This window comes from Gigantopelta aegis, unplaced genomic scaffold (genome assembly GCF_016097555.1).
Source record: "Gigantopelta aegis isolate Gae_Host unplaced genomic scaffold, Gae_host_genome ctg2938_pilon_pilon, whole genome shotgun sequence".
In the NCBI taxonomy this organism is placed as follows: Eukaryota; Metazoa; Mollusca; class Gastropoda; order Neomphalida; family Peltospiridae; genus Gigantopelta; species Gigantopelta aegis.
In genome coordinates this window covers 1-27,175 of record NW_024533104.1, presented here as the reverse complement: position 1 = coordinate 27,175, position 27,175 = coordinate 1, and the positions used below count along the sequence as shown (strand labels likewise).

The window sequence follows — 27,175 nt, the reverse complement described above, 5'->3', positions numbered from 1 at the left end:
CCAAACATTAGATCATCTACTACAGCAACATCAGTTGGTGACATTTATGTGACTCTACGATATAGTTTGAATTAGGTGTGCTAACAAGAGGCAAGGAGTTTGGTGCTGAATCTTCACAAGGAGTCTGATGAAGAGTGGGTGATAAAGATTTATTATGTGGAGGGGTCTGATGAAAAGTGGAAGTTTCATTTAGAGGAGGTGTTTGATAAAGAGTGGGCGCTGGCTGATTTCAATAGATTCAGTACTTCTAGATGTTGTTGATTGTAATGGAGTGGTAGAATGTGTGGATGACATGTGAATATGGTTAGGGGTGGAGACTGAGAACCTCTTTTTCTTACATCTGCAGTAACATAATACAATACATTCACTATGTCTACATTGTACGATGTGACATGTACCGTTTGATATTCTGTCCAAACTCCTCCTCTATTATAATACTATTAGAGACATCTAGTAATACACCATATAACATATAGATTACAGCTGTAACTAAATCATAAAACTGACCTGTTGCCTAAAAAAAGTTATAATTTAATGAAACACTTAATAGTCCCATTTATTTATACATATACAGTTGCTGATTATTATCATATCGTCATGGCAACCATTACCTCTTCTGTCCTTGTCTTGTTGGAGAGATTATTTCAAATTTTAATGAGGCTCTTTTTGTTCCTTTGGTTTTCCTCTTAGCATTGTATGTACCTGACATTATTTTAAATAATTAATTCCCTTATTAGTTATATTGAGGTGTGGTTATTTAAAGAGGGTGTGGCTATACAATCTTAATTGTGCCCACATGTCCTAGGGTTTATTCTGGCTCCTACTATGGACGAGAAGAAGCGAGAGGGCATCACTATACCTCGTATCTACTATGCTCATGGGTTAGTTTGTGCTAGTTATCCTGGCTCTGTTATTTGCAGTGCAGCTGTCATTGTTATCTTATGCAGGTATATCACTACATCAGGTAACCTTTTTGTGACTATATTCTTTATTTTTAGCCTACCTTTCTTCATCACAACCTCTGGCGATGTCAATTTTTCCTAAGCCATGGCGTTCTCCCCTGGTTAAATTACCGTCTTCCATCTCACGTGATCCAAGGATCTCCTCACGAACCAGCAGGAGAATGGATTATCAATAATGCATCTTTAATGTCAGTACGAACACCATTATGGGTAAGTTATATGATGAGGACACACCCACTTTATAACCCATTTGTTGTCAACAGTGAATAGTGTCCATTTATAAATTTTATGCATCTATTAATTAGTCTGTGTGTCCATTTAGCAATACTTAATTATGTATACTGCTTATTTAAATTGATTTACTTCATCTTTTTAATTTAATTAATTAATTATATTTGTATCTATTTAAAATTAAAGTTAATCTATTGTAAACTATTTAATTAATTGTTATGTTATATTATAATTTATTTATTATAGTTTTTAGGTTTGCCTTGCGCTATTGTATATCAGATATATGTACATGTCAACGTTGATTGTTATCATTTTAATGATCTATGTCAAAGATCATATTATAAAGTCAGCAAGACTGCTTCAGCTTTGATGTTAGACACTCTTCAACAAGCTGACAAGTAATTATGAATGGATGGATGGATGAATGAATGGATGGATGGATGGATGGATGGATGAATAGATGGATGGATGATGGATGATGGATGGATGGATGGATGGATGGATGGATGGATAGATGGATGAATGGATGGGTGGATGGATGGAAGGATGGATGAATGAATGGATGGATGGAAGGATGGATGAATGAATGAATGGATGGATGGATGGATGGATGGATGAATAAATTAATGGAGGATAAACAGGTATACTAATAATGGATGAATGTCTACATGATTAATGGATGTTTCATCTTCTTATTTCAGAGCTTGTGGGTCAGTTCTTCATCCAGCTGTTGTCAAATTTGCGCATCTCCTTAGTAACAATGACACGCCTCCTTTATCATTTTCATCTAGTGTTCTCTCACCTTTGTTAGATTCAATGTACCAGTAAGTAATAATGTATTAATAATTTGATGAAAAGGATATAAAATTAAATGTTTACCACCTGACATCCTAATTATATCATAAATGTATAGACATGTTATGATTTTCTAAATTTGATATTATACGGTAACTTTTAGGACTTCTACTAATATATATTATATTTTAAATGTTATATTGAACTAATTGTAATTGTATTTGGTTTGTAGAGAGACGAGTGGTTCAAAGGAACTGAATATGTTGAAACAAAATCTCTCTCCCTCATTCTATAAAAGGTATGTCCTCTCTATTTAATGTTTAATATATTCTGTTTTTTTTTATAGAGTTACTTTATGGTGGATTTTGGGAGGAGAGTCATATAATGCAACAAGAGAGGTCACCTGATCAATCATCGTCGGGCCATCGATTTGCTGTAACTGTAATTCTTCAACCTACAATTGACAATTTTGTTCAATTGGTAAATTGTGTCGATACATTAAATGGTTTGTGGCGTGTGGAGAGCTCTAAAAGGCATTTTATGAAACATTTTTATTATGAATCTGAATGGAGTCTCAGCGACTTTTGCTCCTCTTCTTTTTCTTTATTCTATTGTTTTCTTATATATCACCTTCTCTGTTGGTGAGGATTGTCTACTGGTATTATACAGGTAAATATCTCTCTTCCCTCCTTCCTAGGCAAAATAGATCTTGTGCGTTCGAAATTTGGTCTTGGTTTCTCAGCAGTCATTACTGTAATATGTTCGTTAACAATGTCATTAGGAATCTGTGCATTTTTGGACTCAGTATTACTGTTAGCGGAAGGTATGACCTCAATTTAACAAAATTTGATATCTCTCTCTCTCTCTCTCTCTCATTTATCTAGTGAAATATTCCCTTTTGTCGTAGTTGTAATATAGTCTTGAGAATATTCTTATCATAACTAAAGCTGTTATATCCACAGACCCAGGTCTTGATGTAAAATTTAGAATAGCTGAAGGTCTAAGCAGAGAAGGCAAAGCGTTAACTAATAACTTAGTCACTGTACTGTGTCTTCTTGTGTTAGGAATATTTACATTTAATTATGCTATGAAGGAGTTTTGTATCATAGCATTAGTCGGTCTTCTTTGTGACTTTTTCTTGCAGCTGGTCTTCTTTACAACTGTCTTGTCAATTGATATGAGAAGAATGGAACTCTTAGATTTGAAATTTTCAAGTCATGGGAATCGGCCCTTGTTCAGCATCAAGAAAAGACTCGGCGTATACCGAGACGAGATAGAGTGAACAATTTTCTCGTACGTGGCCGATATGCTCAGAAAATCATGATGGTTGTTTTGATTGCATATTTGAACATCGGTTTTCTCTCGTACTGAAATGTTTCATTCTATTGTACGATCGATTACAATTCATCTTCACCCTCCCATCCTCACAACTCTCCCATTGTCACACCATCTCCACTGATGTCTACATCAATAAAAGAGGATAATATTCTAGAAAAAGATAAGGAAAAATTAGGTGAGAAATATTTAAAATATTAGATATTATTTTGTTATGTAAAATTTAAAGTGTTAATTGTAATACTGCATACATTATGATGTTTGTTCCTATTTCATACAAACATGGATATATGAGGTTATTACCTCTTTTAGTTCTTTCTCTGCCAACAGGAGCTCTACTGCCTGGTAAACCTGACCTCACTTACTATGTCAATAGTTGGATAGATGAAAAAGTAAAAGAGAAGGCCATTGTATATAGATCAGAAGAGAATGGTTTTGACTTGTGGTGTGGTGAAGCCACTTATGTTGGAGACCAATGGTGACAACACATTGGCCTCATCTTTTACAATATTATAATATTGCTGTTGAAAGCAAGTAAGTTTTAATTATTAGTAAAATTGATCCTCATTCTCTCTGTCCTCTCTCTGTCTCTCGTCTCTCTCCTCTTCTCTCTCTCTCTCTCTCTCTCTCTCTCTCTCTCTCTCTCTCTCTCTAGTCTCTCTCTCTCTCTGTCTCTCTCTCTCTCTCTGTCTCTCTCTCTATCTCTCTCTGTCTCTCTCTCTCTCTCTCTCTCTCTCTCTCTCTCTCTCTCTCTCTCTCTCTCTCTCTCTCTCTCCTGTAGATTCATTACCGTTCTTTCCTCCAGTAATGCTCAATTATCATTTGGGTTTCACAGCTCAAAAACTTTTTAACGTAGCATTCAAGATAAAAGACCTTCTACAAACACTTCAGGATACTCTCCTTGCTCTAATTTCCATACTAATGTATTAAGGGGGATGTTCTTGCTCATTATTGGATTAATTGGACTAATTTATTTACATATTTAGCCGTTCAAGCTAGAACATTAGCTGAAGATATGAATTTGAAAAGAAGTGAGTCACATCAACTTGTAAGAGTCTTTAAAATGTCTGGACATGCTCAGGTAGTTTTGAAGATAATTGATTTGATGAATGTAATTACAATCTTTTAATAGGATATTGAGTGTTTAGGTATTGATGAGGATTTTGTGGTAACTGTTGGATTAGATGGTATTATCCCTATATATGGATATTGGAATGAGACAAACGATACAAGACTATTGATAGAAAGTTAGGATTTTTTCAAACTATCTCCCTCCTCCTTCTCTTTTCCTCTCTCTCTCTCTCTCTCTCTCTCTCTCTTCTCTCTCTCTCTCTCTTTCTCTTCTCTCTTCTCTCTCTCTCTCTCTCTCTCTCTCTCTCTCACACATACATTTACATATAATTTTCTTTCTCTAGAGAAATTATTGAACAGAAACAAGTACAGGACAATATGTCACGTTACATTGAAGGCTGTGAAAAATCCTGATGTATTAACACCAGCTCCTAGTGTATCATCATTAATTCAAAAACCTATCCCAAGTGCACACCTTTACTTAAACAGCCTACACCCGCAATAATAACTACCAGTTCACAACCACACCCTCAAACGCCCACTATTATCTCTCCCCCTGTATCATTTACTGTTGAGAAACCAATCGCTGTTTCTGATTCCACGCCCAATTCTACAAAATAACCACCCTCTAGTACCACAGGTCCTATTCCCATACCACAACGTTATTTTCCTAATTTTCCTGAGACGATTCTCAATGCCTAGTATGCCAACGTTGCTACGTAAAAGTCCTGAAAAACGTGACCCAGTTTTAGTAGCAGGTTTTCCAAGTTACGAAAGTATTCCGGAAACATGTAGAGACATCAAGTTCTATCACTGACTCTTCATTACCAGAAAGCCCACCTCAAATACTTCAACCATCTCTCCATGTGACTACTGTCTCAGAAGATTCTTGTCAGCCTTCTCCTTCCCTTTTTTCTCCTTCATTGATCCCTTCTAACTTTTCTCCAACAACCAATAGTTCTAGACGTTCTTCAACCAGTAGCTTATCTGGTACTAAACCAATCACAGTGTATTCAAAACCTCTTGTCTCATCTCATGAAGTTGTCACACGACACAAAAACGATCTGCTAGTGCTGACTCCAACTTCAACCAAATTACCAGACCACACCTACCACACGAGACAATGAGTATTGGTTCACAATGGTCTATTGAGAGTATCTCGTTGCATTCAGAGAACTTATCAGAACCTCCTACGAGACAGCTGCCCTGGGGACCTCCACTGTCTCTGCTGCATCCAACCGATATAATGATAATTCTTTTCAATTTAAACAACCACTTTAGTGTATTTTCACAGTACACTTCAGATTTAGCATTAGAACATTGTGATGAGAAGTTATATATTCCATATGATGATGACTTGCTCTCTCCTATATGGTGTATGGACACTGTGGAATGGTACTATAGCTGTTGGTTGTGGTAATGGGACAGATTGAGGTTTGTGAGTGTTTTGTTTCTATATTGTCAGTAAATAAGATCTTTTTGAGTCTATCAATATGTTATGATATTGTGGTCATGTTTTGTGTTTAATAACCTACTCTTATGGTTTTAAATTAACAAACCATTTAATTTTTCATTTAAAGTATATTGTTATTGTTGTATATATTTTTTAGGCTTGGAACAGCCACTCTGGTATGTTAAAATTCTTTATTTCATTCTCATATGTCTGGTATTACAGTTATTAAAATTCATCCTATTGGGTAAGTAGTAGTAAAAATTAGAACAACACAATAACAACAACAACAACAGCAATAATATAAAAATAAAATAATAATAATAATAATAATATTGAATAATATTACTTTATGTTAATATATTTGTATAATTATTGCTTATTTATTAATAATAATAATAATAATAATAATAATAATAATAAAATAATAATAATAGATATCCATATGTATTTCCCATAGTGTCATTTCTGGGCATTTAGACGGCTCCTTAAATTTGATTAATCACCATGGTCACATGATGCATGGTGTCTCTGCCCACCTCCAAACCTATTAGTACATTAACATATATAGGAGATTATGTAATAACTGGAAGTTATGATGCAACAATTAAAGTAAGTTATTTAATATTAATAATTATTATAATAATTGTATTTAGATATTTGGAGTACACGACTTTATTTGTTTACGCACACTCTCTTGTCACAAAGGACGAATAACTTCTTTGGTTGCCTTTGGGGTAAGATCCTATTAATTAGTATTACTGAGGACTTAATGTTCTGTTATAGTCTCAGTTCTGTGTCAGTGGTTGTTCGTCGGGTCTCATCTGTTACTGGAACATTCAATCTGGAAAACTTTTGCTCGAATTTGATTGTCAGAGTCAAGATGACAAAGAAGATGAAAAGACTATTAAAGGGGTGTGTGGTTAGAGTGTGTTGTAGCGAAGATAACATCATTGCTCTTATGAGAGATAGTAGCGTGAGGATTTGGAAAAAGAGAGACAGGATATCTCAGTATATTATTGAAATGGTATGTAAAAAATGGCCTACAAATTTAATTAGCTTTCTTATTTTTATCTTTCTTGTTAGGGTGCTACACTCATGATATAGCATTACTTGATCCAGGTCATCTTGCCATTGCTCTAGAAGTGAGAATTTTTAATATTTTTATGTAGTTTTTTTTTTTTTCTTTAGAAGTTTTTCTCTCTCTCTCTCTCTCTCTCTCTATCTCTCTCTCTCTCTCTCGTCCCAGTCACAAATTGTCATATATGATATTTTAAGTAGACATGAAGTCAGCCGCAAACAGCTGGAAACATCTCTGAATGTTCCAATAATTCGACACTTAACTCCACTAGAATCTTCAACCTTAATCTGTTCCAGTGGACGAGATCTTCAGCTTGTACCATCAGGTTTGAAAATCAAGAGTGATTAATAAAGAAGGACCAATTTATTTTTATATACTATATTTTGCTATATTTTAATGACATAGTTTTTCTAATGACTTTATGACACCAATATTGATATCACTATGATCCTAACCAATATTACTGAAATAAAATTAAATATGTAAGAAAAGATCATAAATAGTCAGACATTTTATATTTTAATAATCTCTCAAGTTAGTAATTTGAAGTCAACATAATGATATTATATATGTGTCATCTTTTCTGTTACCAAATTTTAGTTATTATTCTCTAAATAAGAGAATTATTCCAATTAAAAATGAACAAAACAATTATCATTTTTACACAATTTATTAATTATAAGTTTCTTCAATTATATAATAATAGATATTAATAATATTTGGTTGCCACAATATAAACGTTAAACCTCTGATGAGCCTCGTACTTGTCCATTTGATAGAAACCCTTTCTTCTTTCTTATTCTCCCCTCCCTCTGCCACTTCACTCAAAACATCTCAATAGGATACCCCAAATATCCACCGATATAGTCTAAGTTCGTTTCATTCCTATATCTCATAGGAATGTGTGTCTTTGTCCTTGCCTCCCCTTTGAGACTCGATCAGTCCAAGCTGTTGTGGAGCTTGATATAGAGGGTGTGATTTGACCAGCAAAGGGCTTCCCATGAGAATAGAGAGGATCTTTTCGACAAAGTATGGTATTACGGATTTTAGGTCTAACCACACCGTTGGCAATGAAGAAATATATGCCACAGAACAAGATTGTTCCTGTTGTAATTACTAGGAATGTTTCAGAATTTTGTGCAGCTGTAAAAAAATTGTAGTGCAATAGCTCCAGTGAAGGACATGGTTTCTATAAATGTGTTGAGAATTGTACGTATGAACTAGCAGTCCCAAGTGTAACCACTAAAAACCACAATTATAGCTGTTGCTATGGTTTAACGCTGTGACTAACACAGGCAAACTGTTAGTGTGGAGCTATAGGTGAAGTAACTTGGAAAAGCAAAGCTCTTCCAACCAACACCTGAGGAGAGAGAGAATATTGAGTGGGCATTCTTGAGACTAGCTTAATTGTCCAGAGTTTCTTGTTTGTTGGTGAAGGTTAATACTCCATAGACTACAACAGGTACAATTGGAAGAGCTATACAAAGAAAGAAGAGAATTAGTGAAAAATTATACCCAACCACATGCTGTCCAACTTACACCATGCCATGATGAGAAGTGGTAAGATGAATCCACCTTTTTCGTAGAGTGTGTCTGCGAACTTGACTCATAAGCAGAACAACTGGTTTGAACATGAGCCACATGTAGGAGACTAGGATTGTGTAGTGCAAGAATGAACCAAGTGCTAAACAAGCCTCTTGAATTTCATTTAACGTTGAAATGAGGGACTATCATCACAATAAAGACCAACAGAGATTGTGTAATACCATGGTTTGATGAGAGCTTGTATATTACGAACACTATGAATCTCTATCAGAGAAAAAAATTCATTAATAACACTTAATAACGTGATAGAAATGTGTCGTTATTACATCACTGTTTAGGGACTTTAACTTAATTGTCCTAATTAAAGGAATATTCCCGTTAAAGTGCTCAGTCGGATCATCTATTTCCAATTCATGCACTATTATTGACCATAGTAATGGTAATATATTTTTCCTCTACCTGCATGATACTCTCATTCCAACAATAATAACTGGTATATGCAGTAATATACTAAATCCAGAACCCAATGTAAAATGTTTTTTGACAGCTAAAGTGTATTGTGAAGTCCACTAATTGGAGGGGTTCTGGTATGTTAGTCATATTAGGAACCTATGATACAAAGAGAGATAGATCATAAAGATAGTATATCTTCATCCATCCATCCATCAATGCAATAATGATCGAGAGAAGGATTACCTGAATAATTGTTATTGCTCCAGCACCTGCCACAAGTACACGCACAGTATTAGTTGACATTTCTGTATAAGTCCTACAGTATGTTGTGTCCAGCCTCCCTGATGTTCATTGATAGTATCATTCCATATACAACACATACAGACGTGGAATCAGGCTGTATCTATTGTAGTAATAATAAAGTTAATATAATTTAAAGGACAAACCTTGGACATTATCAAAAGTAACATTAAACACTCTCATTTCCTCTAGGGGTCACTGTTAGTCTTACCACGGCTACAGCAGAGTGACTTTACCATTGCAGATATAACCTTTTTCACTTGATATACATCGTCTTTAAATAAATCTGAACTATTATAGCGCCCGTCACCTAATTTAAAAAGAAACACCCCCCATTATGTCTTGGAGAATAATTATCAGTTACATCTCATGACATCTGTCTTCACACTATACCTGTATAGTATGGCATTGAGATCATCGCTATGAAAATAAACACAATATTCTGATGTAAGGTTGCCATAATTAGATACAAATCGAAGTCCATTTCCTCCATTGATATCGACCACTACAATCACATCACTGCTGTGGCCTTTCTTTTATAAAAGTATTTTCACCGATGAAAAGGTGTGAAAACTCCAAAAGAATTTGTGTGTTTGTTTGTATTCACTGCTTCTAGTAGTAAAGCAGTACTGATTGCAGTCTGCAACCTATATTGAAATAGATAGAGTTCTAAAGCAACATCACTATGCAGATACAATTTTTTATTTAAAGTATTTATTTTGAACTCACACATCAGCTGCACTGTCTGGTACCATTTGTCAGAAGCAAGGATCAAGTCCACTGCAGAGAGAGAAACATTGACAAGAACAAGTATGTTTGATCGTCCTACAGTTATCAACTTTGCAGCAATGTCAGCAAAATGAATCAGTCCTTCATCAAGTAAATGATCAAAAGGAAGATTGGCCAGCTCACGAGACAATTCAAGTGCATTCTGCTCATTGATATCCTGCATAAAAACCACCAAATAATGCCCAGTACAATATGTCTAATATATAAACATACTAGACTTGATATTTGTTGCAGTCTATTTTCAGCAGTAAAGCAAGCACCATCTTGGATAACATCCATATTTACTTCATTCTGTGGTGATAAGGTACAATATCGCAGAGCTACAGCATTTGGTGGTCCATATGGACAACTTTCTTCAGTTGATGTCTCACAAATGTGCTCATCCAATGTATTGTACCAACATTAGATTGAGATGAGGTTGCTGGACATTTTAGGAGAGGTTGTGGAGACAAGGTAGGAATAGGCAATTGTGTAGATGATCGTGAGGGAGGCTGTGAAGATGAATGTGGGGGACAGTGTAGGATATTGTGAAGGAGATTGTGAGGGTTGTACAGGAGATTGTGAAGGAGATGCTGAAGATGTTTGAGTAGATGATAATGAAGGTATGGATGAGGAAGAAGACAATAGTGGAGAGGGAGATGGAGATGATATCAATGTGGATGTAAATGTTGTAATGACTGAAAAATGACAATGAAGGACAAGGAGAGGGTGTTGGTAACAATGAGGGTGACGAAGATGACAAGGGAATTGTTGGTGAAGGTGAAAGTGAAGGTGAAAGTGAGAGAGAAATAGATGGTGAATAGAACAATTAGCAAAGATGATGAGGAGCTAACTAAAGAAGATGATGATAAAAACCATTGAAGTGATGGAAGATGGCGACAGAGAGGGTGATGGTGAAGGTGACGGTGATGGAGATACTGTAAGAGGAAGAACAAAGCATCCTATAGTTAAATACTTTGTTCACATATTCAGGGTGTGTCTATTATGAATAACTCTTTTATCTCTGCTAATAATTAAATAAATCATTACAGTTAACATTCCCATATCTGGATTATGGAATAACTACACCCTTCTTTGTAATAATGAATACTGTTATCATGTTTACAGACAATGATTCTCAATATATTAATGATGTAATATCATTAAACTCAACAACAGAGTGGATGGGAACTGTTTTCAAAGCAATACATCAAAGCACAATAAAAACATAAGTTTCCTATTAAATACAACTTACCTGAATAGCACATGGGCTCCACAAAAAAATCTAAGCTAATTATAGCATTATTATAGAGTTCTGATGGTGTGTTACAGGTCATAGCTGATTCATCATTAATATATGGAGATGGAGACATTAGTATACTTTGAAGGTTACTGTAATGTTACAATCACAATGCCAGTCATTATGAGCAAGCGTACTGGTGGAAAAATTAAAGAGATGTGAATATCTAGGCCATTCATAATTATGCAAGGTTTTTTTTTCTAATACTCACATATTTTTCAAAGATATCACCTTAAGAAGCAATTGGTTCCATGAGTCTAAGGTCAGACTTGTCAGTAGATTATTGTTTATATATCTAGAATAGAAAAGATTGTGTTTAGTACCCATATATGATAGCATTCACTATAGCCTCCCTCCCTTCCTCACAATTCAGTAAGGTTAGTTACTCCATTGAATGCATTAGGATTGAGTTGAGATATCTGGTTGGACTGAGATCTCTGCAAAAACAAATAAGAAAAAGTAAAAATATCTGCATTCACAAGAAGTAATATATATAGCATGACACAAAGCCAAAAGGCAAAGTTGAACTCAACAATCACTACAGTGTTTTTCAAGTTAATCAATGGCTTGAAAAGATCATCAGGCAAAGAACTGATAAGGTTAGAGATAGATCTAAAGTTTGTAAGCTGGTTAGACCCTGAAAGGCATCTGTCTCAAATATTTTAAGTGTGGTTTTGATATATCTCTGAGAGAGAGAGAAAGACAAAATTGAACACATATACAACTTGACCATGACTGTCTGTACTTACAAAGAAAGGACATTTCCAGCATGATAATGCATTGGAATTGATTACACTGATCTCATTATAATTACTAAGATCACTAATGGAGAAAAAAGTCCACAAATAGTATTTATACATGATGAATTGCCGTCTTACAATGATGACTCCCATTTGTTACAAATGTAGATTGCATTAAGACAGATAACGCAGTTGTTTGGGCAAGGACTGAGAGCTTATGATCAATCCAAACAATTAGAAGTAACCACAAAACTGTAGATGCCATCTTTTAGGAGTATTTGCAAACAATAAAGGGAGGGGCTCGTTTAAAAGGAAAAAGAGGGCGTGGATAATGTGTGACACGGGTGTACGTTAATTGTCGGTTTTGGTGAAGAGTAAGAGGTTATAGACAGAATGAATCCATGATGATTGCTTACAAGCCTCAACTTCGATTTGACAGTTGAAAGAAAGGGATTTGGCGGGGTTCAAGTTACTCACAGAGCTATGATGGTGGCAATCCGGATGAGGTGAGGAGATGTTTTTATTCCTTGAGGAAACCCCTGTATTAGCTATCAAAGGGCGACCTAAGAGCCCAGACACAGTATATCGAGTGTCTTGACTATAGCCTCATAACACTGAGCTGTTTCCCCATCATATAAATAGTCCTGCTCAGTGTTACTTAACTTTTAACTGTGCTAAGTAGCTAAACCAATATGCTACCAACGACTACAGTTCAATGATAATGGATTATCTTTAATTTAGCTTATTAGTTCAGTATCACGAGATCTCAGTGAATATCGTACTGGTGTTAAAGCCATAGGTACTAGACTAGATAACCCAAAAAATCGTAAGGAGTTGGATGATTTGAGAGCTGACCTTAAGGAGAAACTAAGATCTGCAAACAAGAACTTGATGCTAAACAGTGAGTATGTAAATTATCATTAGAAATAATTATTTAATGTTTTATTGATAACACATATTTACTTATTATACACAAAATATGTCAAAAAGTGTATGAGTTATGTTATGTGCATAGAAGGAAAGAACAAACATTACTAAAATAATAATCATATACACACCACATATATATATATAGATATATATATATATATATATAATATATATGTATGTATGTATGTATGTATGTATGTATGTATATATAATATATATATATATATATGTATATGTATATATGCGTATTAAACATATATAATATAATATATAATATAATGTAAGAGGTTCTATTTGCCACTTAACACTTGCAACTAAAGTCCGTTCGTGTTCACCTGGCACTTCGTTATTTCGCTGTAACTTCCTTATTACTTGTCAGATTTCAAAATTTCAAAGTTAAATGGTCTTCTGGACAATCATCCGGTTCTTTTGACACCATTTTTTATATGATAGGACCCACAAGATTGGTATGTATACTACTTACACCCACTACTAATTTCTGGCAGCAAGGTGAACACGAACAGACTATAGTAGTATTCTTGTTGATATTAAATGTTCCCATTGTTGATGAGTTGTTCTTTGTAATTTTGTATCGTAACTATTTTTGTCTCTTTCAGATCGAGAGGAGAAGACAGTATAGCTATCAGGAGACTCTCAGAGCAACTTGATAACCAATGCAAGCAGTTTGAAGAGCTATTAAAACTTGAAAAAGAAAAGTTGAAAAAATGTGATGGAGACAACTGGTTCTTTTTCAAAAAAGTAATAACAAAGGAATACCTGTTTAGTACATAAATATATTATTAGCTTTAAGTAGTCCATTAAACTTAATATTGTAAGATTATAATAATACATATATAATGTATTATAATATAATATAATAATGTAATATATAATATAATATAATATAATATAATATAATAATATATAATATAATATAATATAATATATAATATAATGTAATATAATATAATATATATATATAATGTAATATAATATATATAATGTATAATGTTAACAGTCATGCAAACAAAATTCTTGTTAACGTTTAGTTTAGTTTTGTGTTATTATTAGGTGTAGACATCCAACACATGACACCAGTTCAACTGCTCCCTTAGAACAGGTAAACTATACAAAGTCAGCTCTTGAAGATAGAGAAAGACAAGCTCACTTGATAGAGGAGTTAGAGAGGTAATGGATGGCTGAGTGAATGTATCATCTAAAAATTAGACTTAAAATAATTAGTTTGTTAAATTAAATAACTAAACATTCTATAATAATTGCTTTAAGTTTTAGGCGTCATACTAATAAAGTTTACAGCTTGTAAGTGGCAAGATCAACATTACATACACTCTACATTACTATTGTAATGAGTGTAATTTTGTCTTTATTTAGTCTAGAGTTTTGTAAATGCTTTAGTATACAGTGAGTGATCATCCTGTTCTGGAAAGTGATGCACATTCCTCAATTTCTTAGTCTACTACTTCTATTATGTAGGAGTGAAATAATCTACTATAATAGTTTGTCGTCACTTACTATTCAATTAACCATAGCTATATAAAAGTAGTGTGTAGTTTTGATTGTATACATTCCTCTGATTTGTAGTTTATCTAATATGTTGTTAGTGTGAGGTCACATATAACAACGTAATATTAATGGAATGGTAATATACTGATCTGATAAGAGTAAACCAGATCTCATGAATGTTGCATTAAGGATAACATATTTGTATTAAGATTGTTATATTATCTAAAGATTTTGGCATTAACTATTGTCTTACTATTATTATTGTATTTAGAGACATAATTGGTCTCAACGAAATTGCTACGGATTTAAATGTGATGGTAGGTGGACAAGGAGAACAAATTGAAGAAATTGGTAAGTAAAGTTGTTTGATAAACACTGTCAATGTTTTTATTCTCTGTAGAGCAAAATGTTGAAAGAGGTGCACTTAATGTAGAAGAAGGAACGAAAAACCTTTCTCAAGTAAGTGCTTGCATATTGAGATGGAGTCAATGGATAGAAGTAAAAAACATGTTATTTTACATGTTTAAGATCTTGAAAAACCATATCATCAAAGTGTTTAAACTTCATTTGTAATCCATAGAAAAATTAACTTGTTAAGTTTGTTAAGTAGATAATGAATCCTCTCAGGAATACTTAGTCGCAAGCTATTTTGATTAGGAATTATGATAATCAAACATGTTTGACTACAAATATGAAACACAACTGAACCATTTACTATATATCTCTGAATACTGTAACATCATTTCTCTTTAGGCTGTTTGTTTTGAAGAGGAAGAATAGAACAATGCTATGTTTTGTTATAGCTATTGTTGGGGGCATTATTTTGATTATTGTCATCGTTGTTGTTATTGTAGCTGCTGTTGTTGGATCTATGAATAGTTAATGATTCTCTTTCAATTTTGGTAATCATTATTGTGTTATTAATTTGTAAATATGAACGCACATGTTATTAATTAGCACTTATTATTATAATTGTAGTAATTTTTGTTTGTAATAGAATTGTTTTTTTTTTTTTTTTTTTTCTGAAGAGATGAGGTTGATTCAAATCAGGATGCAAAAAAGGGCGTTATAAACACGTGGTATCATATTATCACAAGTCGGACCGGTAATTGACGGGGCGTTTCATTATAAAAGGGTGGTCAGTGTCTGAATCCAGACGGTGTTCATATAACAACAAAAAGAAATTCCGTTGTGTATCTATCAAGGCGGTGGAGATCCGGGAAGATAAGACGTTGTTCGAAGAACTATCAACAACTCGAAATCTAGTTGGATATCGCGCCGTAGTTATTTTTAAAGAAAGAGTGAAAATCCAAATTGAGAGTTTCCTAACAAGGAGATTAGCAATAAAAAGTAGATTCTAGAAAGTAAGTGAAGATGATTCGACTCGTTATTAGTAGAAGACTGTTATTGTTAGTCAGAGCTCTGTGGAATCAACTGTTTACTTCTTATCTTCTGCAACAACAGATCATAATAATTATAGATGCCATTCATCTTGAATTGATTGTGTTAAATACTTTATTCCTAAGATGGCTTTAATAAGATAACAAATATTATCATAAGAGTGAGCAAACAAACAAAGGGTGTATTGTTCACCACTTCAACCTTTTCACTATTAAACATATCAAGTAATTGTTGAATTTTCTTGCCAAAATAATTTAGTTATTGATGACAAATTGTTCTCCTTTGGCCATGACCACTAATTACAACTACTCTAATGTTTAGCATTACTTTCTCATATCTCATTTCAGATCAGGATATATCTTTCTTAATTCAATTGTCAATTCAAGCAAAGTAGAAATATAGAAGATGGAGAATGGCATGGAGTCAACCAATTTCACGGATTCCTTTTCTGGAAGTAATAACTTTGTATTTAAATTAAGCAGATAAAACTGTTAGTTGTTTTAAGTTGCCACTAAAATGTTAAAAATTTAATCAATTTGTTTACCTTAAGAGAGTGAGAGAGAAAGAGAGAGGAGAGAGGTTATTACTGCAAATTAATGTCAATTATTTTAGGTGATCGTGATCCAGTGCTTGATACTAGGTCCAAACGGTAGAGAGACACCAGGACAAGTAGAAGATCAAGTACAACAGTCAGCTCTTGAAGAAAGAGAAAAACAAGCTGGTGAAATAAGACAGTTAGAGACGTAAGTTTATGATAGTTACTTCTAGGTAAAACTTATAATTCACTCGCGTTAGTTTAGTGTGTCTTGATTGTAGCTATAAATCAAGCTTATCTCATTTCATACAAATTTGAACTACCTGTCTAGAAAACTGATATTAGTTTGCAACATCCTTCCTACAGTAACCTATCTGTGTCATTAGTTTGTAATTGTTCAGTATACTTCTTACAGTTGATCAAAGACAGTAAGTAGCCTCATTTCTCTCTTGTTCTACTGTTATGTAGGAGTGAGATGGTCTAGGATATTAGTCTGCCATCACTCACTATTGACAGTAGCTATAAGAATTAGAGTAGTATTGACTGTCATTAATTTTGTGTAGTAGAGTGTGCAATAGCTCGTACATTCCAGTTGTTTTTATGACAAGTGTTAATTTTGTTACCTAGTATTAATGGAGTATTGAGTTGTAGAGTAGTCGGCTTAATTTGATGTGAGAAAGTAGCATAACACAATAAAGTTAATGGAAAGTATTGTTAATAATTAAGTGAGCGATGCTTTATGGAATGCTATCACTTTAATGCATGTAATAGATGACCTACTTGTGTTAAGGATAGTTACAGTAGCAGTTTCATTGTCAATTTGGCTTCATAACAGCACCCACAAAACTATTCTCTACTTAATCTTTATTTATTAAATACCATTATCAGCGTGGTATTATTGGTATGTTATGAAACATTTCAATATTTGTTCTTAGCTTCATATATATTTGCAGCTGCTAATAAGGTTAATGCAATTATATTTTATATATATATATATATTTCTAGAGATATAAATGATCTTCACGACATTACAAAGAATTTAAATGAGGTTATAGTTGAGCAAGGAACAGGGATTGATAGGATTGTAAGTGAAGCACTCTGCATTATGTACTGTCTGTTTGTTTGTTCATTGTAGAGCTTCATGCAGAGAAAGCTGGAAACAGAGTAGAAAAAGGAACTGCACAAACAAACGATGTGAGTATTATTATTTAAGATAGAGTTAATATTTCATAGCTAGTTACTTACTGAAAGGTTAAAAATACATACAAAGATTAAAAAAATTGATTATATTATTATTGTTGTATTGGCCTACAAATATTATTAATAAAATCTTCATTACTACTATAGGCTGTTTGAGTTAAAGAGACAGAACAGAACATTGTTGTGGGTTCTCCTCGGTATTAGTGGACGGTGATTTTTGATTGTTCTCATTATTATCATTGTGTTATCAGTTGTCTTGACGACAAATAATAAATAACTACCTTCGATTTTTGTATTCACAAGATAACATGATAGTTTTTACGTTTTGCATGAAGCGTGTTTGTATTTGAAAATTTGACATTTTATATCTTTGAATGTTTTTCTTTGAAGTTTTTTAAAAATTTTATTTAAATATCTATTAGATTATAAATTTTTAGTTTTTTTGTTCCATCAGTTTGAAGTGCCTCCCATTACAAACATTATAAGTTTGGAACTATTAAAATAATAATCTATCATTTTTATAATTATGTTATACATTTGGCCTACAGTGTGTGTGAACATGTATATGAAATGTACTTAACCAGACCACATCAAGACAGAACTCGTAAAAGGTGTAATCTAACAATGTATTAAACTAAGTGATAAATCACATGAGCAGGCGTGTTATTTGAGTGTTATCCCATAAATTGTGATACTATATAGTGGTATTTGAGTAACAATGAAATCATTACATCTTAATACAAGGTCACACTGTAAACATGTATAACATAAACTGTACAAGCATATTCTTTTTGAGATGATCTGTTTGTTCTCATTTTCTGTACCACATTGTCATTGCTCGAGTGCGTTTGATTTTTTTTTGCAACTGGAGGATACCGTACAAGAGTGCTTCTGCCGTAGGGGGACATCCTGGTACATAAATATCAACAGGAACAATTCTGTCACAGCCTCGAACAACAGCGTAGGAATAGTGATAGTAACCTCCTCCATTTGCACAACTACAATGAAGATATTACAGTGGTGCATAAAATAAAGTAATACCTTCCCATAGAGATGACCCATCTTGGTTCAGGCATTTGATCGTAGACTTTCCTAAGAGCTGGAGCCATTTTGTTTGTGAGGGTTCCAGCTACAATCATAACATCAGATTGACGCTAAAAAGAACAACTTCTAAATTACCACTCCCCAATTTAGTGTTTCTTACTGGGCTAGCTCGGAATACAACTCCAAATCGATCCATATCATAACGTGCAGCTGCCACATGCATCATTTCAACAGCACAACATGCTAACCCAAATGTCATTGGCCAGAGAGAACCCCTGAGTATGAAATAACTCAACACATATATCTGTCCAGTCTCAGACTCAGACTCAGTCTGAAAGTTTCAGTCTTAGTCTATTAAAAATGGAATGACTTACTCTTCTTGCCCAGTTGACTAAGTCGTCTAGTCTAGTGAGAACAAATTCAGCAGCATTGTCAAAACGACCTCGAGGAACAACAGCTGTACTTTGTTGACGTGGAACCATTAAACTATTACATGACAATAAAATGAGTAGTTTAAAATTTCGTATCATAAAGAATAGAGATTTAATAATGACACACCATACTTGGATGGGTAATTAATACTAAACCAAAAACACTAACATTCTTAAACCATGTCATATTTTTCCACTGAAGCATAACTCTCCATCCACTTCATTGATTATAATACCATATTTTGTGAGTGTACTAGTAAGATGCTATACCTATTCATAGCAGCTGCAGTAGGTCTTAATAGCACTGGTCCACACAGTGTTGTACATCCTATGATGAAGGAAACAAATGGTGTTCATTAGGTTCATTACACGACAGTTAGTAAATATCATGTAACTTAATGATATTGTGGTAATTTCTCTTAGATAAAATAACAATTAGTGGTTCACTTTGAGAGATATAAAAGTCTGCAGTGTCAAGTAACTTACTTAATTTCCATAAAGCTCTGGCAGCCATTTTGTAATAAACAAATGTTAGCCACACCCACAAAGCATGAGAACATGTTGGTTGTTACCTTTTACTAACCAATCTTGTACTGGCTTTTATTAAGTGTTAAGGAAAAAACCATTAGGGCTTTCATACTACCATATGGTAAGAGAATAGAGAAGGCTACTTTCTAGAACTATTCATAGTCATCTATATCTATAAATCCTTCTGTCACAAAAAATTTGGTCCTGGTGCAAAATTTGGACCTAGGTCAAACTTTGCAACGAAAAGGCTGCAAAATTAATGCTATCTTACAATATATGGAACTAAAGTTGAGTGACTTTTAAAAAAATGTTTTTTTAAAAAAGATAAAAGAAAACAAGCCATTAAAGAAATAAATAACAAACTATATATAAGCATAAAAGAGAAAATTGAGAGAAAAAAACTATAAAAGAGAACAACAACCTATAAAAGAAAAAAATATAAAAAAACCTTTGAAATTAAACCTTTGAAATTAAAGTTAAAATTGACTTATTTTAGTGAAAACTGTTTGTTTTAGAACAAACTATAAAAGATTAAAGACAAAACTATTTAAAAGAATTAAACTATTTCTTAAGAAAAAAAATTAATAATAAAAAAATTTACAGAAAAATACAAATGAAAAATAAAAATAAAATAAAAATAAAAAAAAATATAAGAAAACTGTCTCTGTAGTTGAAGAGTCCCTAAGAAGTCCATGAAGGTCTCCAATCCACCAAGAAGTCCAGTGAAGGTCTCCAATCCACCAAGAAGTCCAGTGAAGGTCTCCAATCCACCAAAAAAACAGTGAAGGTCTCCAATTCAACAATAGTAGGAAAGAGAAGATGGAGAGTTCCCAAGAGTCCAGTCAGTCCACAAGTTGAGAACATAGAGGGAGAAAGAGAAGAATAATAACAACTGGATCACTAAAGAATGGATGAAAGTGGATGGATGGATGGAAAGACAGCTCACCTTTTTCACCAGTGCTGCTCCTGCAGGGAAAGAAAAAGAGAGTAGTCATGAACTGATGGTGACAACGAGTGGATAGAGAGTGAAGAGAGACAGAGGAAGTGAAAAGGAGCCAACCAACACACACACACACACAGCACACACACACGCACCCTAGAAGATCAGAGCTCCCCCCCGCCACTCGGCGGCCTGAGATATTAAAAAAAATTTTTTTTAGGCCGCCGAGCGCAGGAGGGAGATGATTTTTAGAGATTGTATGAGTGTGTGTATGGTGTATGGGCTAGAAGCCCAAAAAAAAAATTAAAAAAAAAATAAAAGAAGAGGAAAGAAGGCTTGAAGGAAGAAAGACAGAAGAGAGCAGGCAGGAGAGCGACTCATCTTTTTCATAGAGAGAACATCAGGGAACTTCAGAGAATTGAGAACAGTCAGAACGTCAGAGAACAGTCAAAACATTAGAGACATCAGAGAACGTCAGAGAACTGTCAAAAACATCAGAGAACGTGAGACAAACTTCCAAGTTGAGTCCTGTAGAAACGAAGAGAAAAATAAATTAGCGAACAGAAATAATAATTAAATAAAAAAGAACAAAAAGTAAAATAATAATTAAATAAAAAAAACAGAAAAGAAAATGAAAAAGGATGATCATAACTAAATAAAATGATGATCCAGCGAAGAGGAGTATCCAACGTAGAGACGAGTCGTGAAGAGGAGCGAAGTGGCCAGTGAAGAGACGAATCGTAGCGACGAAGACCCACGGGGGTCTGTTGACCTAACGTAAGCTTGCAAAATGGAGTTATTATATATTATCAAGACATCTCTGTCATACTTCGTTTTGACAGACTCAAGGCACAAACCCGTGACATTTTGGCGGGAAATGCCAGCGCACTACCACTATGTAATTTTTGGTTCATCAGGCCTGTGCTAGTGGCTGATATTCCCGCCATAATGGTGGTCACGCGTTTCCTTGCTAGGTGTGTACGTGTGCTCATGATATTTTCCCGCCCAGCCAAATAATTTGATTAATTCTCTGTTTAATTATTTTAATCAAGTTCTTTTAGATATTGCCTTTAAAACTAACGTTTATTATTTAATTTGCTGTTTGTTAACAATTTAAGTTTAGGGTTCAGTGTCTATCAATACACACAAAATTTTTTTTTAATTACACATGTATGATAAAAAAATTGTATTGAAACACTTCAATTTACTAGTGCTGATAAAAAATATAGATGTGTGCTAACTGTGCTTTTTATTATTGGACTCTTCTTGACTAGACTGGAGACTTTTCAATTTTCCTGACAAGATCAACTCTAAAGCAAGAGCACCCACTATAGATACATCATCAAACTGACATTAATATAATCAAACTGACAATAATTTTTATGTTTTGTAAAATAATATTAAATATTCAGGATAAATTTGCAATATCAAATTATCTTCATATGTTGAGTAGACTGTTACTCTTTTTAATCAAACCAGAGACAAAAACACCATTATAAGCATTAACTAGACAGAGTCCAAAACAGAACTCTTCTGGACTGATACCCATTCCAATGTGACATTAACAATGCCAAAAAAGAGTAATCTAACATTAATATTGGTTTTGTTAAAGTGTACTTGGTCACTGATGAACCTACAATTTGCTACTGTTTATTATAGCAGAAGAATGAAATCATTAACAGTAGCAAAGTGTGGGTTCAATATTTATACTACTTAGCTGGAGCACTCGATCAACTAAAGGAGCTGTTATAAATTTTAGATAGAAGCAACAAAAGATAACGAAGAAGAGTGTTTAGGTAATGTTTTTTATTTCTTAAGCCCCTATAAAATTAAAATAATTATGATAAAAATTAGTAGTGTTGTTCTAGTTTGCTTAAGTAGGACTAGTTTTTATTCTTGGCCATTAAAAGTATAGCTGATTATTTTAAGGAACCCATTTTGTAATAAACAAACTTTAGCCACACCACAAAGCATGAGAACATGTTTTTTGCATGCAGTGGTAGTTACCTCTTTCTAACAATCTTGTACTGGCTTTTATTGAATGTTAATGGAAAAACTATTAGGAGCTTTCATACTACCACATGGTAAGAGAATAGAGAAGGCTAATTTCTAGGACTATTCCTAGTTATCTATATCTATAAATCCTTCCATCCATCAATAGGAGGTATTGCATTAGATCCTAATCATTTTCAACAACGACAAATGAGACAGCTAAAGAAGAAGCATGGAAACTAAACGAAGCTGCTCACACAGTAGGACAAAATGTCCGTAACCTCAAACCAGACCTTGTTGTTCTCTCATCTCCTCATGGAATAGCAGACCTAAACAAATTCATGTTCTTTCTTAACCAAGTAGGCAGTGGACCAGCTGACACAGATAATTGCAATTGTCCTCCATGTTGTTATAATGTCTCTATTCACTTGACTACAATGTCACTTAGCAATGTTGAAGAAGCTTCAATCACTTGGAGCTAATGTATCTGGTCTGACTGCTTATGGACCACCTGGAAACAGCGAAGAGCCTTTCCCCTTGAGGTTGAAAAAACCATTGATTACATTAACAATTTAACATTAGCACAATAGAATAGCAGACTTTTTTAAGGGAATGACCTGGTATTTGTAGTATAATGTTTGTTTGTATCTTGTATGTAGATGGGATGAAGTAATTCCTCTTTATTTTCTTAATCTACCATCGACTTCTCGTGTGGTCATTCTCTCGTACCCAGTCGACGTTACACTCAAGATGTAGATATGATACCAGAACTCCTTCAACTAGGTTAGTTGTCCATTAATTTTATAAGTAAAGGACATAATTTGATGCTTTTATTCAAGGTCAGCGCCTGTGGTCTATGATTGACGCAATGAATGAGAATGTTGTTCTTGTCGTTAGTGGTGATCTGTGTCATAAATTTGATCCAAATGGACCATTTGGTTACTCCAATGCTTCAACGAACCATTGGACAAAGTTCAATATTTATAACAATTATTGTACATTATGTTTTGTTCAGGCAGTAGGACAATGGTAATAGAACAAAATGGTACTTATTTACTTGAGGTTGCTGCAGGTTTAGTTGACAAGTGTTACTCATGCGGTTATACTGGTTTTGTTATGCTAGAAGGTGTCCATGGAAACAGCTCGTGAGTTGATAGCAAAGGACGTACAAGTTCTTATTTCTTTTACAGGAAGTCACTGTGTCATGGAAGAGTACTTTATTAGCCAATTACCATCCTAGTTTTATGGGATGAGGGTGGCTGACTTCCGTCCCTATCAACAAGAAAAACTTCCCCAAAGAACTCTAAATTTATTACACGTTGATTATAATTCAATATCTTAAAATTTTCATGAAACAAACAGCCCCACCCTTTGTGTATAGAAAGTATGCAAAAAATAGGAGCACCATCTAATGATCTGTCTCACATGCTAGCAGGTCGATGACTCTTGGAGCTAAGACGTCTCTTTGCTACTATTTGTTGTTTTTCTCTGCTTCTTTTCACCCTCTGAGCAAGAATTTCTTGTAATCTGATGCAATCTTTTTTACTCTTCTCTCCCATCTTCTTCTTGAGTGCTATCCGGTGTCTTTTGGCGTTGCAATTTTACTGGGTCACAAGACGTTGATTTTAGGAGCCTAATATAAAATGTGAACAACATACTTCCAAGAAAAGGGAGGAGTCACAAACTTGGTATTGTTGTTTCTTTCCTTCCTTAACAGGGAGGGGACGACGTATAACGTAATGAGAAACATCATCCTCTTTGCTCAATTGTAAAGTTTACGAATTTTACCTACACGTTTTGGTCCCAAACGACGAGGGATAGTCTTATCAGTTAACCCTATGGGATAGAAGGGCAGCAATAAAAATCATGAATTTGATTAAGTGTCCTACCAGGAATCATCATTTTCTCCTTTTTGACAATCACTAAACAGATGACACTCAAAGATTCATCGACAATACAGCCATGAACAGACTTGCGTTTCCTGTGACCTTTTTCTCTTAGGTCGAAAAGCAGAGTGACCTTTACTAAGCAACAACTCACTCTGCCTGCAGTTAAGACGCCCTGGTTTCATTGGAAACCCATCTTGAGTCATTGCCACCTGTAATTCGAAATACATAACCCTACACCAAAAAAATAATTCAGTCGTGATGCTAACCACCTGCAAACTAACAATCTAGACTCATTTTCCAGACTCCTTGACATAGAAGTCCAGGAATGAGATTACAATTAACAGCTAACTACAGGGACATAAAGTCTAACACTTGCCTTCCATTATCTCCTAAACAATCTGCAGCTACTTCTTGAGAAATCCTTTTCTCAAAGAAATGGACGTCTATAGAACGAGATAACAACGTATTAATTGTACGCCTAATTTACTACCACTTCATTTAGTTTGGTCATCTATTTCCAACAATTTTGACAGCCTTTTGCAGGATAGGCTATGTTAGCCCCCCTATATTTTTATTCTGTATTAAAATATAAGAGTAAATAACATAAACAGCAATTTTAAAGTCAAAGTTCATCTAGTGACAGCAACGATTTACGAAGATAAACTCGCCTTGGGCATCTCTATTACCAAGTATACTAAGCCTGTATTGAAGATCTACCACGTGCTTATTCAAGGATTTTAATTTATTTTACATACGCTTTATAAGACGAGTTACGGTATGGATAAAAGTTGTTCATCCACTTACAAGTTACAAAATGAAAAGTATATCTAGTTACCTAGTAACCATTGTTAGTATAACAATAAACTCTACCAGGTTATGTTGCTAGACTAAGCTTTAAAACAAACTTGTGATACATAGTTACCTTTCATTAGTTTATCCAATCAAGTAAGTATCTTTGCCTTCCTCGTTAAGTGTTTATAGGTATCAAGAACGCACAGTCCTATTTTTCTAGTCCAATGTTAGTCTTAAGACAAAAATTTGTACTTTAGCTTTCTCAGAAATCAAATAAAAAAATTTGCTAAGAAAAAATTTGCTACATATCACAAGTGGAAAACAAAAAAAGAATTTTTGAGCCTAAGTTCTGCTATTTTCTATATCTTGTGTTGTTGACGAACACTGCAAAGAATAAAAATAAATTTTTTAGTCTAAAATGTCCTCTAGCACTTACCTATCTTTCATCAATTGTTCTGCAATTGCAATATTAGCAGACTTTCCAACTATAGTAATAATACGTTGAGTACTACAGGACCAGGATCATCCATTGTTATATTTGCATTGAGATTGAGAGTCTAGGAAGGAAAAAGAGAGATAAGTACAACACTGGTTAGGTGATACATCCTTGCACTGCATACAATAAAAAATGTAATATTTAATAAGACTGTTACCTAATCTGTTGCAATTTTGAACCAGAATGTCCTAAAATGGCTCCAGCATACTAACAAGATTTCAAAAAAATCACTACTTCATAATGTATAATAGTTTACTTCATTAGATAGTAACTTGTTTACTAGCTGCTGGTTATCGCTACCACCTTGATACCTGTTGACATAGCAACAGCTGCAGGAAAGACGGGAGGAGGACCTTGTTGGTATTGACTGCTTGAAGTATAGGCATAATGGGCTGTGTTGGGCGGCATGTTTATGTTGTTGCTGTCTGAAGGCTATGTTGGGTTGTTTGGATATGATTGTGATTGGTTTGGGGATTAGAGTAACTTTGTTGATAGCTTCCTTGATTAGGTGTGTATTGGTTTGATGGATAATTGGTTTGAGGTCCTGGTAACCGGATGAATAATTAGAATATGAAGAAGGCTGCATGGAAGGTGGAGCTGGTGGTATAATTAGGGGGTGGGCCCATAGGCGGAGGCTGATACTATAGATAAAAATATGTATAATCAAAAAAGAAAAAGTGGAATATATACTTGTTGGTTTGTTGGTGGGTGGAGCGTGTTGATGACTGCATACCACCAACCTGTGTACTAATGGTAAGGAGAGCGCTGCAGTGGGGTGGAGCCTACAAATAACGAGGGACATTAATTAAATTGAACCACACTCAATTTTCCTGAGGAGGAATGGGTGGTGGAGCATAAAGAGCTGCATTGGGAGGTGGAGGCATGTAGTTTGCCATAAGGTGCGTATTCTGTCCAGCTGGGGGGGATAACTGGGACCACTCCCATGAGACTATAAAATTATTAAGAATAATTAACTAACAGATCAGTACTGCATACTTGTGATGGAGGAGGGGACCGACAGATGTGTGATTTCTGAACAACAGGAGGAGGTGGGCCCTGCTGTAATTAACTTATTAATTATGTGCTAAATATTATACTAACTTGTGAAAGGTGGTTGCTGTGATGGTGACTCCCTGGGAAGGTGGAGGTGGCATTTGGTGCTTGTGATGTAGAGTTGAAGGACTATGAAATTTACAAAACTATCAACTTTGAAAATTAACTATTCATACCCATTATTGGGCGGGCCAAGCAACAGAGCTCTGTGACCTTGATTGTGTCCATCAGGAGCCTGTTGATATTCATTCCCACCCAGGTTGAGGGAGTCGCCCCCAAGGAGAAAACCGACCTCGTCCAGGACCTTCATGAGACTTAAAAATGAATACAAAAGTAAAAAAACAAAATTTTTCAGTTTAAGACTTAACCCATCTGTCCCATCACGACCT

General features: G+C 34.3%; 2 protein-coding genes and 2 pseudogenes across 2 annotated transcripts; 2 read left to right on the top strand and 2 right to left on the bottom strand.

Moving 5' to 3' along the window:
• Nucleotides 1-10,853: 10,853 nt before the first annotated feature.
• Nucleotides 10,854-17,881, top strand: LOC121391768. Its single transcript, XM_041523279.1, has 7 exons — nucleotides 10,854-10,931; nucleotides 12,773-12,936; nucleotides 13,579-13,704; nucleotides 14,033-14,149; nucleotides 14,757-14,836; nucleotides 17,557-17,615; nucleotides 17,873-17,881. Exons 1-7 carry the CDS (start codon nucleotides 10,854-10,856, stop codon nucleotides 17,879-17,881), a joined length of 633 nt encoding a protein of 210 aa, XP_041379213.1.
• A 551-nt stretch (nucleotides 17,882-18,432) lies between these two features.
• Nucleotides 18,433-19,147, bottom strand: LOC121391767 (NADH-quinone oxidoreductase subunit B-like). The gene is made up of 4 exons (XM_041523278.1): nucleotides 19,043-19,147; nucleotides 18,826-18,942; nucleotides 18,663-18,775; nucleotides 18,433-18,619 (listed from the first exon to the last, which is right to left on the bottom strand). The coding sequence occupies exons 1-4, from the start codon at nucleotides 19,145-19,147 to the stop codon at nucleotides 18,433-18,435; spliced, it is 522 nt and encodes a 173-aa protein (XP_041379212.1).
• Nucleotides 19,148-22,611: 3,464 nt separating this feature from the next.
• Nucleotides 22,612-23,589, top strand: LOC121391766 (annotated as a pseudogene).
• Nucleotides 23,590-23,977: 388 nt separating this feature from the next.
• Nucleotides 23,978-27,100, bottom strand: LOC121391765 (annotated as a pseudogene).
• Nucleotides 27,101-27,175: the final 75 nt, after the last annotated feature.

Bases quoted from the DNA above. Each gene is read 5' to 3' on its own strand.
- LOC121391767 (XM_041523278.1), bottom strand. From the start codon at position 19,147: ATGGTTCCACGTCAACAAAGTACAGCTGTTGTTCCTCGAGGTCGTTTT. The intron at 18,776-18,825 runs GTAAGAAACACT...TGTTCTTTTTAG, and splicing joins TTGTATTCCGAGCTAGCCCA to CGTCAATCTGATGTTATGAT. The intron at 18,620-18,662 runs GTATTACTTTAT...TCTTCATTGTAG, and splicing joins TGGGTCATCTCTATGGGAAG to TTGTGCAAATGGAGGAGGTT.
- LOC121391768 (XM_041523279.1), top strand. From the start codon at position 10,854: ATGATGATAAAAACCATTGAAGTGATGGAAGATGGCGACAGAGAGGGT. The intron at 12,937-13,578 runs GTATGTAAATTA...TGTCTCTTTCAG, and splicing joins AACTTGATGCTAAACAGTGA to ATCGAGAGGAGAAGACAGTA. The intron at 13,705-14,032 runs GTTCTTTTTCAA...TGTTATTATTAG, and splicing joins AAATGTGATGGAGACAACTG to GTGTAGACATCCAACACATG.